This window comes from Phyllobates terribilis, unplaced genomic scaffold (genome assembly GCF_046119375.1).
Source record: "Phyllobates terribilis strain yellow unplaced genomic scaffold, ASM4611937v1 Scaffold_2__4_contigs__length_985480577, whole genome shotgun sequence".
NCBI classification, from domain to species: Eukaryota; Metazoa; Chordata; class Amphibia; order Anura; family Dendrobatidae; genus Phyllobates; species Phyllobates terribilis.
This window is the reverse complement of record NW_027362762.1, coordinates 857,709,305-857,724,754: the sequence shown is the minus strand read 5'-3', so window position 1 is coordinate 857,724,754 and position 15,450 is coordinate 857,709,305. Positions and strand designations below refer to the sequence as shown.

General features: G+C 44.6%; 1 protein-coding gene across 3 annotated transcripts in view; it reads right to left on the bottom strand.

The window, feature by feature from the left end:
- The window catches only part of GOSR1 (golgi SNAP receptor complex member 1), a 118,451-nt gene that overhangs the window by 70,957 nt on the left and 32,044 nt on the right, over positions 1 to 15,450 (bottom strand). For all 3 annotated transcript variants that reach the window (XM_073667976.1, XM_073667978.1, XM_073667977.1), the window contains exons 4-5: positions 13,061 to 13,168; positions 2,220 to 2,311 (exon numbers count right to left, since the gene is read on the bottom strand). In XM_073667976.1, the coding sequence (XP_073524077.1) occupies positions 2,220 to 2,311; positions 13,061 to 13,168 (200 nt within the window). The remainder of the gene's footprint in view (positions 1 to 2,219; positions 2,312 to 13,060; positions 13,169 to 15,450) is intronic.

Genomic DNA, 15,450 nt, shown 5'->3' with positions numbered 1-15,450 from the left:
CCCAGCCAACATAGCGCTCCTTTCTCTTCCGAACCCTGCCGTACACCAAAGCAGTGGTTTTCCCCCACATATGGGGTATCGGCGTACTCAGGAGAAATTGTACAACAAATTTCATGGTGCAATTTCTCCGGTTATCCTTATGATAATGCAAAATTAGGGGATGAAAAACATTTTTTATGGGAAAAATGTGAAAATTTTATTTTCACGGCTCAATATTATAAACTTCTGTGAAGCAGCTGGGGGTGCAAGGTGCTCACCACACATCTAGATAAGTTCCCTAAGGGGTCTAGTTTCCAAAATGGTGGCACTTGTGGGGGGTTTCCGCTGTTTAGACACATTAGGGGCTCCACAAATGTGACATGGCGTCCGCTAATTATTCAAACAAATTTTACATTCAAAAAGTCAAATGGCGCTCCTTCCCTTTCAAACCCTGCCATGCGCCCAAACAGTAATTTGCCTCCACATATGGGGTATCAGCGTGTTCAGGAGAAATTGCACAACAAATTTCATGGTGCAATTTATCCTATTACCCTTATGATAATGCAAAATTAAGGGATGAAAAACGGTTTTGTGGGAAAAATGTGAAAATTTTATTTTTACAGCTCAATATTATAAACTTCTGTGAAGCACCTTGGGGTTCAAGGTGCTCACCACACATCTAGATAAGTTCCCTAAGGGGTCTAGTTTCCAAAATGGTGTCACTTGTGGGGGGTTTCCACTGTTTAGGCACATCAGGAGCTCTCCAAACGCAACATGGCGTCTGCTAATTATTCAGACAAATTTTACATTCAAAAAGTTTAATGGCGCTCCTTCCCTTCCGAACCCTGCAGTGCGCCCAAACAGTGGTTTTCCCTCACATATGGGGTATCAGCACGCTCAAGAGAAATTGCACAAAAAAATTTGGGGTCCATTTTTTCCTGTTACCCCTGTGAAAATAAAAAAAATTGGGTCTAAAGTAACATTTTTGTGAAAAAAGTTAAATGTTAATTTTTTTTTTCCACATTCCAAAAATTCCTGTGAAGCACCTGAAGGGTTAATAAAGTTCTTGAATGTGGTTTTGAGCACCTTGAGGGGTGCAGTTTTTAGAATGGTGTCAATTTTGGGTATTTTCTGTCATAAAGACCCCTCAAAGTGACTTCAAATATGATGTGGTCCCTAAAAAAATGTTTTTGTAAATTTTGTTGGAAAAATGAGAAATCGCTGGTCAACTTTTAACCCTTATAGCTCCCTAACAAAAAAAAATTTTGGTTCCAAAATTGTGCTGATGTAAAGTAGACATGTGGGAAATGTTATTTATTAACTATTTTGTGTGACATATCTCTCTGATTTAAGGGCATGAAAATTCAAAGTTTGAAAATTGCAAAATTTTCGCCAAATTTCCGATTTTTTCACAAATAAACGCAAGTTATATGGAAGAAATTTTACCACTATCATGAAGTACAATATGTCATGAAAAAACAGTCTCAGAATCAGGGGAATACGTTGAAGCGTTCCAGAGTAATTACTTCATAAAGTGACAGTGGTCAGAATTGAAAAAATTGGCCCGGTCACGAAGGCAAAAACAGGCTCTGGCGCGAAGTGGTTAATCTTACATCCATCAAAAATTATATGGATTTTCAAAAGTACAATCAGAACAAGGAAAAATTCTTTAATGGGATGAAAATGATCATCCACCCAGTACCAGACTAGTGTACTTACAGATACAATGAAATCTTTTTAAGACAAATATTCAATAGTGGTGTGAAAATTGGTGAGTAGTCCGTTCAAAAAAGAGGGACCTAGTGAAACATCTGTTTTATTAGAGAGGGTTCACTGTATTTGGATAACCCCATGAAATGAACTTGTGCACTGGGACTTCAGTACATGGAGATGTTAGGCCTCCTGTGACTTCTATGGGTCTTTTATTATTTTCACTACAGCTAATAATCTGCTATCACATCTAAATCTACAATTCCTTTAAATGCAGATGGAGTAATTGTAGATACTGGATTCCTTCTTAAGTTACGACACACGGTCTAAAAATACTAATACCATAAACTAGAGACGTCCTGAGATGCTGAATAGCAGATCGCTGTGTAGAAAGCAGCACTGAAATAACATAAAAGGAAAGCAGGAATGCGCTGTAATATCGGAGCTATAAAGCTTTGCCAAGAAAGCAGCACTCAGCACTGACCACTGCAGCCATCGGCTCCGACGCCCTAACATCATTTGTGACTTACTCAATATCCTTCCGCACTGATCCCAGGAGGTCTTCTCTTTCTCGAATTGCCTGGAAATTAGCTTTTGTTTTGTGGAATTCATGTGTGTAATCCTGTAAAACAATAATCTCATCTATTAATAACTGGGCTGCATTATTCGTTACAAGCACGAAGATTAATATGTAATAAGGAGGAAATCAGAACTAGGAAGCAGAGCATTTTGCTAGAAACAGACATCTAGGCATTTTTCATTTCTTTCTTCTACTTTGTTTTCCATGCAGGAGAGTTATCAGATACTTCAAAACGGACATTCCCTGGAGTAATGGAAACCCAATGACCTATACAACGCGATAAGAGATGGAGATTTCACACCAAAGTATGTGATGACATCAGTTAAACTTATAGATCTATGAAGGACGGACTGCCGAGACCTGTATAATGAAGGGAACTCTGGATTTTTGACATTTTTTTTCTGCACTGTGTCTTACGCATTTGGGTGATCTTCAAAGAAATGGATTGTTGGATCTACTCCTATTAGATTGGAGCAAAGTAGGGAAAGGAACCGAGTAGAGATGAGCGGACCCGTGGAGGTTCGGGTTCACTCATCTCTAGTAACGAGTAGGAAGAATATGCAAACGGGATAAGTTTATCTACTAACACTGCTGCCCTTCATTCTGATGGTGGGGGACAAATCGAAATCACCAAACCAAGCCTCGCCAGGATATGTAATGCTGTGTGTGGGGTAATATACTGCATTTATAGAGTTTCTGCATTATTTATGAAGATTATCTCTGCATGTAAACTATAAAACAGTTTTCAGATATGAACACACACTTATCACAGCTCCTTTTTACGTCTAGATAATATCTAGATCAAGGCTGGGTAAATCGTAAAATGAACTTTCCTAGGAGTGCCCATTTAACAATAATCTTGCAGTGTAAACAGGCTGCTAAATCACCCGAGGAAAGAGAAAAACGCTTGCTTGTCGGGAAAATGATTATGCTTTTTAAGAGGCCTGCCTGTGTAAACAGACTACTAAATTATGTTTAGTGCTGCAGGTCAGTTCTTCTAAATGGGCTCAGAAACTAAAAGTTTGAACCAAAAATGACACTTAACACCCCACAGTAAACACAATAAAGCCCTCCTTTTAATCGCAGTCACAGCAGTGTGTCTGCCTGTCTCCTCAATACACACCAGAAGTTATTAATCTCTCGCTGACAGACGCAGCACAGTCTCACACTTTTCCCCACCTGTCAAGGCAGTGCCCCCAACACTTCAAAAGTAATGGCAAAGTTCTCTATACAGCAAGGCTTCCAGTGTTTCTTGTTTGTCAGTCACAGCAATGTCTCCTTTCCTATATGAAACTGTCATAGTAAGACTTCCACTCTTGACTAATAAATGCAATTAAAAGTAAGGACCGTCCCGGTTGGGCACTCCTTGGCGCTGGTGGAATGGCTTTTACGCCTTTTTTTGATGAAAAACAGTGTTTACTAGGTACCCTATGTTATTTATAATCACTATTGTTTTTTATTTACTTATAGCAAGGTATATGTTAATTTTGTCTTTTTATCTTAGATTTTGTCTGTTTAATGGTTGGTGTAATGTCTCCATCTTGAAATAATGTCTCCCATTCTGGTCCCCTTCTTGTAGCAATGTCCCCATCCTGGTCCACTTCTTGTAATAATGTCCCTCAATATGCCATTTTTTCACATACACATTAAAAAAAAAAAATCTTCTCACCCGACCTCACTTCCTCGGGGAACAGCGTCCTCTTCCTCTTCCACGGTCGGCGCAGAACACAACAGTGACATCATGCACTGCCGTGACGGGTGCAACTACGTCAGCTGCCAGCCTGTGATTGGCCAGTGACTGGTATAGGTATTGCGGTGCAGAGAGATGGTTTCTACGCAGAGATACAATTCAATTGAATGTGCATCCTCAGACATGGGTGACGCACAATGGAGCCTCGCAGGCCGCGTGTTGGAGACCCCTACTCCTGGTGTAAGGTTTTTAGAGGAGTTTTCAATTTAGTGCATTTTTTGGGGGAATTCTTAAAGGATTTGCGACTTTTGATGCAGAAAAGTCACAAAAACTTAAAGACAGAAATAAATGGCACTTTTCATTTTACACCAAATTCATGTAAACCACAAATGATTAGATAGGCCCCATGTTTTTATACATATCTAAATTGTATTTAGGATTGTGTTGCTGTAACACAACACTGACTCCAGTAGACACTTTTACCTTAGTTTACAAAGTATACCATAATGCTGTTTTTAACACAAACCGCTGTGTGAAACAAACGTTTTTTGTACACAAGTAGAACTAAAAAAAAATGATCTAGCTTCTATTCATTACTTTGTTGGTAATAGTGCAATACCATACTTCAGTCAAAAACACCAGAAAACTGTCAAACTCCATTAAAATTTATGTGGTTCATTGGTGACTGTTTTGATCCATCACAGCTGTCATTATAAACAGGAGCCAGAAGATGTTACAGTGAGAAAAGCTGTATCTAGTTGTAAGCAGCAAAATAACGTTCAAACGTAAGTTTATAACATGGCTGGGTTCACATAGCATTTGCCACTATGTTCAGGGTCTTATATATACACCCCTACAAAATGGGATTCGGGCACATCGCTGACTTGGCCATTGACTATAATGATACAGAAGGAGTCACAAGGTGCTGTTGTGCATTTTTTTCAGCCGTATGCCCTATTGGAGGGTATAGCCCTATAGGAGGCAGGTATCAAGACGTAGTCCATTGCTGCCCTCCTCTAATAGGTGTATACGCCCAAAAATGATGCACAACAGAGCACACTTTGACTCCGTCTGTATCATTATAGTCAATGGCCCAGTCGTCGCATAGGCCCAAATCCCATTTTGCAGGGGTGCGGACAAGAGCTGCAACTGAGCCACTGATCGCATAGTCAAACGCTACATGAATACAGCCCAAGGCTGGGGCAGCGCAGTGACTGTGCCCGCAGCATGACCAAAGATCTGGTTGCCTTTTGATACAATGCAGCAAGTGAATAGAGTCGCGCTACATCCCACAAAGCAACATGACAAGCAAGTTGCAAAAAGTCAGAACCAGTTGGATTTTTTGCCGTCTTGCTTGTCAGAATGTGACCCTTTTCACTATACTACGATGCAGCAGTGAAATAAATTGATTTTTGGGCACACGTAGTGTGTTATGACAAAAGTCATAGCCCCAGCTTTATAATGTCCTCATATCCTTGTTTTTGATATATAAATTGTTACTAAATTTATTGGAACAAAAATATGATATGAAAGTCAACTATATAACTATCTATACCTACTTAACTGAGAAACCAATCAAAAAGTGACAAGTAGTTTGAGCGAGCATGCTCGACACTGTTCGGTACTCGCCCCAGCATCTCACTACTCGGGATGCTCGGCGAGCACCGAGCATTTCCGGGTTACTCAGGCGGGAGCTCGGGTCTCCGCCCTGCATGTTTGGCGCTCTTTACAGAGCCAATGAACATGCAGAGATTGCCAGCCAGTCACGGTAATGCCGCAGCCATGTTGGTTGTGGGCATTACAGTGATTGGCTGGCCGCACAGCGTCACCTCGAGTATTTAAAACCGGGCGCCGCCATCTTGGACACAGTCGCTCCGGATCAGACAGTGTAGGGACAGCGCTGCTGATTTAGGGAGAGATATATACTGCAAAATAGTTAGTGTAGGGTCTGTAAAGGCGGCCAGATCAAACAAACCGTCCTTCTCAGGAATAATATCCATCCCATATATCAGGCAGGCAGGCTGTATAGGAGACGCAGTGGTTATACCAGCAAACGCAGCATTACAGTCCTGTGTGCTCCTGTTGCTGAAATTGCTGGACTTAGCTCCAGGTCTCAGGGGCCAGGTAAAATCTTTTTTTTTTTTTTCATCTAAATCCTCCATTTTTTTTTCCTCCTTCACACTGTACAAATACCCGTCTTATTAACCTTTTGGTGTCTCCTGATTGTTCAGACACAAATACATCAGTTGAAAATAGTCTGGTGTAGGCCCGAGAAATACAAGTGTGGTTATGCAGTTCCACAGTTCAAACCTCTCTATTATCCACTTTTGGGCCATTTGTATCTAAAAAAAAAAAAAAAAAAGTGTGTCGCTCACTGTTCAGCCGCAAATATATCTATTTAAAAAAGTCTGGTATACACCAGTAAATTATAACTGTGGTTTTGCTGTTCCACGGTAAGAAATCTCTATTATTCAGCTTTTGGTATTTTTACAGTAAAGAAAAACAGTAATAGTTTCTCCCTGATTGTTCAGATTGTTTAAAAGAGTCGGGTGTAGGCCAGAGAAATAGAACTGTGGTTTTCCTCTTCCACGGTTCTAATCTCCTTTTTTTTACCCTTTTTCCATTGATAGTGCGAGTGTAATCTATTTTACTTCCTTTACAATGGGCAAGGCGCGTGGCTAGGGACGTGGAAGTGGACGTTCTGGTGATGGTGCGTGCAGAGGACGGGGCCGTGGCCAAGGTGAAAATGTGCCACAACCAACAGCCACATCTTCTCGCTCCCACTTCTTGACCGAATTACTAGGGAAGCACAGAACAACACCAGTATTGCGAACTGATCAGTGTGAACAGGTTATTAATTGGATGGCAGATAATACTTCCAGTTACCTGGGCACCACCACCTCCGGTCTGTCTTCCACACAGTCGACTCTTAGTAGCCGTGAGTCTCGACCGCATACTCCTCCTCACTCTGATGCGCCTTCCTCCCACCATGCCGAGTGTCGTCAGACAGCAACTGATCCCACACTTGGACACTCTGAAGAGCTGTTCACTGGTCCATTTCCAGATTTGTGCCCCTCACCTGCTCCGCTTGAAGTGGTGGAAGAGGAGATCCCATGTAGCGATGCCCAAATATTTGAACAGGCACAGGAAGTCGACGCTGGCAATTTGTCACAAGAGGTGGATGATGATGAGACACAATTGCCAGGAAGTGAGGAGGAGGATCGTGGTGCGCAAGTGGAAGAGGAGGAGGTGGTGGATGATATAGTAACTGACCCAACGTGGCAGGAGGACACGCAGAGTGAGGCCAGCAGCACACAGGGGGAGGGAGGCAGAGTACCCCAACAGGCAGGAAGAAGCAGTGTGGTGGCCGCAGACAGAAGGTGGGCAACCGTTCCCAGTAACACCAACATGAGGGAAGTTGCCAGTACAAGCGGTAGGTCTTCCAGAGTCTGGAATTTTTTTAAAGACTCTGCTGATAACCCCCAAAAAGGCCATTTGTACCACCTGCCATGCCAGCATCAGCAGGGGTGACAAAACTACCAGCCTGACCACCACCAGCATGATCAGGCACATGGCAGCAAAGCACCCGACTTTGTGGGGCGAACCCCAGGGTCCACGACCAGTGTCAGCGGGTGTCACCACTGCTTCTTCCGCTGTTGTGCGTGCAATAGAACCCCCTGTTGTGTGTGCAAGGCAATCCCCTGTTCACACTGCATGCAAAGATGCCCCCTCCTCTCAGTCTTCACTTGTTATGACAGTTTCTCAAGAAACAGCATCAAAGTCCACATCCACGTCCCACCGCAGCGTTCAATTGTCCATATCCCAGACCTATGAACGTAAGTGGAAATTCGCAGCTAATGCCCCACAGGCCACAGTCCTAAAATCGCACATTTCACGACAGCTTGCTTTGGAAACGCTGCCTTTTAGGCTGGTGGTGATGGAATCCTTCCGCAACCTTATGGCGGTGGCCATCCCTCAGTACTCAGTCCCCAGCCGACACTATTTTGCCCGGTGTGTCATCCTCGCATTACACAAGCACGTGTCCCAAAACATCTGCTGTGCCCTCAACAACGCAGTTACTGGGAGAGTCGACCTGACAACGGACACGTGGACAAGTGCTTGTGGCCAGGGACGGTACATCTCCCTGACGGCACACTGGGTAAACATAGTGGAAGCCGGGACCCAGTCAGACCTTGGGACGGAACACATCCTCCTCACACCGAGGATTGCGGGCCCTATGTCAGTCAGAGTTGCCCCCACAGTGTACAGCTCATGCGCATCATCCTCCTCCTCCTCCTCATGTTCAGCCTCCATCTCAGATATCAACACATCAGTTACAAGCTGGAAGCACTGCAGTACTGCCTCCGCCAAGCGGCAACAGGCTGTGCTGAAACTCATAAGCTTAGGTGAGAAACCTCACACTGCTTGAGAGTTGTGGACAGCTGTGAAAGAGCAGGCAGATCTGTGGCTGAGACCGCTGAACCTACATCCAGGCATGGTCGTGTGTGACAATGGCCGTAACCTGGAGGCGGCTCTGAGGCGAGGCGAGATCACACACGTACCATGCTTGGCTCATGTGCTTAACCTCATGGTTCAGCGGTTTCTTAAATCGAACCCGACTTGCCAGATCTGCTCGTCAAAGTACGCCGCCTGTCAGCTCATTTTCGCAAGTCGGCTACAGCTTCCGCCGCCCTTGCTATGTTGCAGCAGCGTTTGCAGCTTCCGTCACACCGACTGGTGTGTGATGTCCCCACACGTTGGAACTCTACCCTCCACATGTTGCAAAGGATTTGTGAGCAGAAGAGAGCAGTTGTGGAGTACCAGCTGCAACAAGGCCGTCGATATTCAGACTCCACACATAAGACCTCAGGAGTGGACCTGGATGTCTGACATCTGTACCATCTTCACAAACTTTGAGGAGTCCACCCAGATGGTGAGTGGCGATGACGCCATCATTAGCGTCAGCATTCCATTTGTCTGTCTTTTGCAACGCTCTCTGCAGAGAATTAAGAGGAGGCATTGCAGCCAGAGTATGATGAGATGGATCAAGAAGCCGTAGCGGTCGATTACACACAGCCCAGCCTCATCTCATCCCAACGTGCATTGGGGGACAATGAGGGAGAGGAGGAGGAGGAAGAACAGGAGCTTGTATAATGCGCTGTAGACGGTAGTACCTGTACAACTGTCATACCGTCGGTTCAGCGTGGGTGGCCTGAGGACAGGGGGGAGGAGGAGGAGGAGGAGAGCATGGTCAGTCGTCATCTTGGTGAGGACACGGAAGTCTTGCCCGTTACCAGTCTGGCACGCATGGCTGACTTTATGTTACGCTGCCTTAACCGTGACCCTCGCGTTGTCAAAATGTTGGGTGACAGTCATTACTGGTTGGTGACATTTTTACACCCCCGCTATAAGGAGAACTTTCACTCTCTTATTCCTGAGGTGGAGAGGTCTACAAAAATGGGGCAGTGCCAGAAGGCCCTTGCTGCAGAACTGTTAAAAAAGTTCCCATCTGAACACGCTAGCAGCAGAGGTCACAGTTCGTTGCCCAACCAAGGCGTACAAGCGAGGGAGAGGCGACTCCAATCCAGCAGAGGCAGGGGAACACTGTCAACGTTCTGGGACAGTTTTCTGAGACCCACCCAGCTTACAGGCCCTGAGGCGCGGGGTACTCTCACAAGGAGTGGAAAGTTTCAAAAGATGGCGAGGGAGTACCTTGCCGACCGTACCAGCGCCCTCCGTGATTCCTCTGTGCCTTTTAATTATTGGGTATCCAAGCTGGACACTTGGAATGAACTCGCTCTGTACGCCTTGGAGGTACTGGCCTGCCCTGCCACTAGCGTGTTATCGGAGCGTGTTTTTAGTGCCGCCGGGGGAATTATAACTGATAAGCGCACTCACCTGTCAACTGACAATACTGACAAGCTGACCCTTATCAAAATGAACAAGGGCTGGAATGGGCCAGACTTCTCATCACCACCAAATGACAGCAGAGTAACAAAGTCAAATCCACTGTGTTATTTCGGGAGGTGTATTCACATGCACCGCTTCACACCCACACATGGGTATACGCTTCCTCATTTCGGCTGTTTTATGCTCTTCTCCTTATCCTCAGCCTCCACCACCACTATACCACCAGGGTGACCGTGGTCCATGTTGCCATTATTGACAGTTCCTCCGTCCTTATTTTTGTCAGCTTTTGCTTGGAAGGCATAAGCAAAGACTGTGGGAGACCCACTCCCCAATAATGGGAATAATATTTTTAAGATGCTGTACTGTATGGCTCTTGTAAGGGGCATTAAAAGCGTCTTGTTAAGCTGCTGTGACCTCCACGTCTCTTCTGAGGGGCATTAAAACCGTCTTCTTAAGCTACATCGACCTCCAAATCTCTTCTGACGGGCATTAAAACCGTCTTGTTAAGCTACATCGACCTCCACGTCTCTTCTGAGGGGCATTAAAAGCGTCTTGTTAAGCTACTGGGACCTCCACGTCTCTTCTGAGGGGCATTAAAACCGTCCTGTTAAGCTACTGCGACCTCCACCACTTTTCCGAGGGGCATTGAAAGAGTCTTGTTAAGCTACTGGGACCTCCACGTCTTTTCCGTAGGGCATTAAAACAGTCTTGTTAAGCTACTGTGACCTCCACGTCTCTTCAAAGGGGCATTAAAACCGTCTTCTTAAGCCACTCTGAACTCCACAGCTCTTCCAAGGGGCATTGAAATGTTGTTTTTAATTACCTCTAACCTCCTCAACTCTTCCAACGGGCATTGCATTTCCTCCTAATTTTAGTCAGCTTTTGCTTTTCAATGCAAAGGCAAAAACTAAGGGAGACCCACTCCCCAATAATGGGTAGAAGGTTTTTAGTACGCTGTAATCCACGTCTGTTTCAAGGGGCATTGCAGTTCCTCATAATTTTTGGAAAGCCTTCCATTCACTGCTTAGGCCAACAGTGTACAGGAGACCCAGTTGCTATAAATGGAAAAAACAGTTTAGTTAAGGCCCTCTGACCTCCATGTCATTTCTAAGGGGCATTGGAGTGCCTCAAAATTTTTGGTAGGCATTGCGCTCACTGTATGCCCTATAACTGTGTAGCCGAACCGCTCCTTTTGTTACAGAAACATATCCTACAAGATATATGTGGTTGACTGGCCTGATATTGATGTGAATGGTCCCTGTTCCTCCTGCTCTTTCTCCTTTGCCACTACCTCATCCATCATTTATCACCTGAAGCTTTGTTTTAATGGGAGTCATAGAACTGGGATAGTAGCAGGAAAACATCCAGCAATCCTCGGAGGAGGTAGGATATGCGCCAAAACGCTGACCACCTCAGGCCTAGCCGCTACTACATACATGCGCTTGCATTCCAAGAAAACAAAGCAGATGTTAACTTCTATCATCATCATCATCATGCTCCTCACCTTGGCACTCTCAACTCCCCTGATGGAGAAGCCAGGGCCCACCGGAGGAGTCTGGTTCTCTGGTGGGCTCGTCCAATGCTGCCCTAAAGCAGGCCGGGCTAAGAAAAGTGTGTTGGGGGATGTTCCAAGGAGAAATAGGGGCGGCTGGGGACCATTTATGGACACCCGGCTGCCCCCAGGCGGCTGGGGACCGTGTGTGGACACCCGGCCGCGGGGCGGCTGGGGAGCAAGTATGGACACCCGGCAGCCCCCTGGCGGCTGGGGACCGAGTGTGGACACCCGGCCGCTGGGCAGCTGGGGACTGAGTATGGATACCAGGCCGCCAACGCAGCCATGACGTGGTGGCCAGATTCCGCCTTCACATGCCTAAAAGGTCCAATTTCAAGTGCAAGCAAGCTAGCAGTATGGTATTGCAGCCTGGGGGTGGATGGTTGGCTGCATATTTGCGCTTGCATTGCAAGGAATGGGGAGGTACAATTGAACACTGCCCTGGGACAAGAACTTGCACGGGGATAGTTGCAAGTCTGCATCTTCTGATGCGGCAAGGATGACTTCTGATGGGCACACTTTTAGGCAGTGACCTGGGCGTCAGAGATGCTTCAAGGGGTCTTCCGCATGCTGTTCCCATGTCTTTTCAGCACTGTATGCGTGTGTCACACAGCACATGGCCAGATAAGGTTGTAAAATGTTAAAATGACATTTCCCGGTGAATGCATTTGTCACGGTTGAAAGCAATACAAAAGTGCAAAAACGCATAAAAAATGCTACTTGTGAACATAGCCCAAGGTGTGGAGAAGTATTTTTTGGGGGGGTTATTTATTTTACCTTATACACAAGTCTTTACCCTGGAAAGGAACTTCCTTAACATATTTCACAGGAAAGCACTTTCAGTTTAGTTTTTGAACGTTTCATTGTGACCCCTTAACAGTGGCTTAATACCTCTGACCACGTTGTTGACAGCAGTGACCTGGGGGTCAGAAATGCTTCCTGGGGCAATCCCCATGCTGTCCCCATGTCATTTGAGCACTGTCACTATCGTCTTGGGCACTTGTTAGGCTTTTAAGAGACTGCCGGGGGTGCCGCCGCAAAAATGCTCGAGTCTCCCATAGACTAACATTGGGTTCATTGCTCGGGTCGAGCAACCGAGTATCACGGCGAGCTCGGCCCGAGCTTCGAGCACCCGAGCATTTTAGTGCTCGCTCAACAATAGTGACAAGCAATGCGCCTGCCTGCAGATCTTTGGTCACTTTTGCAAAAAAAAAAAAAAAAAGAGGCATTTTTTTGTTTTGTACTGAAATACCTCACTTGACTTTCCCCAGCTTTGTATAGGCAAGCGTTTGGTAATAGGTTTGTGCAAAGCCCCCCACCACAGCTGTCCATAAGTGGAACAGTGGTTTTCCTTTGTGAAGATCAGCGCATATCCAGATGTCAGTAAACCCCACAATAATGGGGTTGTGCAGAATAAGAAAAGTGGCTCCTTTCTTCTAGAAACAACAACACATATGATCACAGGTTGAGTAGTATTGCAGCATAGGCCAAATTTACTACAATTGAGCAGATATCAGATAAAACCCATGGTCAAGTGAGGTGGAGTTGTAGGAAGAAAGCAGCCATGTTTTTGTAATTGTGTAATCTTAAGAAAAATAGTATTCGTAGTTGCCAGAGTTCTCCTGTTCATGTCACTTACCTGCAGTATATCTCGGTGTCTCTGCAATGTGTGCATTAAGGCTGCATTTACTGATGTCACTCCAGCTGTACTGCTATACTCGGCCATTTTATCATTCACCCCAGTAAGCTGAAATAATAAAATGCAAATAATATGAAAAGTTTAATAAACAGAAAATCAGCTCCAAATAGACTAAACATGAACTGACTTATCTACCCCCCCATGTATAACTTTCCATCTACCATTGCATTACAGTCTCCTGCATAGAGGATGATGCCGAGCTGTCATGCTGCCTTTCCTTTAGTCAGGTGAGTTATTTTAGTTTTAATAGCCATATAGAAGGTAAAATAAACATAAAATGTAGGTCGCTTCACTCTCGACAAAAAAAAAAATGCAATAAAAAGCTATCAAAACATCATATATACTCCAAAATCGTATTAATAAAACCGCAGAAAAAAAGACCTCGCACATCTGCATCAACAGAAAAATAAAAAAAGCAGGTCTCAAAAAATGGTAACACCAACCATTTAATTTTTTTTAACAAAGTTCCAACTTTTTGGACTACTGAAAAAAAAAAAAAAAAACACTATAGAAGTTTGGAATTGCCATAATTGTTCTGACTTGAAGAATCATTTTGACAGGCCATTTTTTGTTGCACTATGAAAGCCATAAAAATAAAACCCAAAAAATAATTGCAGAATTGAGAGGTCTTTTTTTTTCCCACCATTTCACTAGGAACTTTTCCTGTTTTTCAGTACATTATATAGTAAAGTGAATGGAGTCATTCAAGACTACAACTCAGCCCACAAAAAAACAAGACCTGATATGGCTATGCCGACTCACAGATAGAAAAGCTAGGGCTCGTGGGAGAAAAAAGGAAAACGTAAAAATGGAAAATCACCCAGTCATGAAGGGGATAGCCGCCTTTACTGGTGATTCAAGTTTTCTAGTAAAAAGAACTAGATGCTTATAACTTAAGAAGCAATGTTAGTACTCAAGTCAAGAATACAGAGCTGAACTTGCCCGCCTTTAAATATGCACTGAGATGGCATTTGAAAAGGAATGAGCAAACCTCCTTTGGAAAAGCCCTATAAATTATCCAGCAACCCCAATACCTGGTAAGTGGATTTTCTGTGCAGTGTCCTAAAACTTATATACTATCTCCTTATGCTCAGGCTATCGTTTTAATCACTTAAAGAAAATCTATCAGCAGGTTTTTGCTATGTAATCGGAGAGCAGCATGTTGTAGGGGCAGAGAGACTGATTCCAGCGATGTTTCACTTACTGGACTGCTCAGTTTTGATAAAATCCCAGTTTGCTCTGCTGTAGATGCAGCAGTGCTCACAATGCTGAGCTTTGTATAACCCCGCCCACACCCTTGATTGGCAGCTTCCTGTGTACACTGTATATTGTCAGCAACCTGCCACTTATTGCGGGGCCGGGTTACACAGATTAATCTGACTGGTCTTGCAAGTTAACTAGAAGAAATATAGAGCGCACATAGGGTCTTATCTGAGATAAAGGAAATATATGTGAAAGATAAATCAAATTCACTCACCTATTGGGGTTGTGTAAGACACAACCACTGTACTTAGCATTGGCGGCTGCTGCAAACCCCGAAACAATGATCCTTTGTTGGGTGAAGAGAATGGGGCATCAGACTGCGCTGCTCGCCTGTCAGAATTATGTACCAGAGGAATCCAAGTCGATGTAATAATAAAATAGACTTTATTTCTAAGCGTTTTGTGGTGATCACACCACTTCCTCAGGACAGTCTATACCTTATAGACTGTCCTGAGGAAGTGGTGTGATCACCACGAAACGCGTAGAAATAAAGTCTATTTTATTATTACATCGACTTGGATTCCTCTGGTACATAATTCTGACAGGCGAGCAGTGCAGTCTGATGCCCCATTCTCTTCACCCAACAAATGGTCTTGCAAGTGACACCTAGTCCTGCAGTGATAATCTCCTGATTGTATTGAAACTACAGCAAGCAAGCTGTTGAACAAGTGACATCTTGGAATCAGGCTTTCTCCGGTCCTGTGCTTTGCAGAGCAGTGTCTCCAGTGTTGGCATGTGACTACAATCGAAGGGGGATCAGCGAACTTCTTATTTCAATAGTTAAGCTTGGTCCTTCGGTCTAGGCATAATCTGGATAAGATAGTGAAGTCAGCAGTCATCCGTCCCCCCACTGCTCTGGTTACACAGCGCTCCACTTTCTCCTCTACTGCCACGGGAGTCTTGAGTGATCATCCCTGGCACCGCTCCGGCCTATAAGCAATCCCTTCATAAACACCAAGAAAGGAAGGGAGGAAACGGGTCGGGATCATAGACTTTGAGGAAATGGCTGAGTACTACTCTATAATGTGGAACTATCCAACTGTTTGTCTGGTTATATATTACTACCG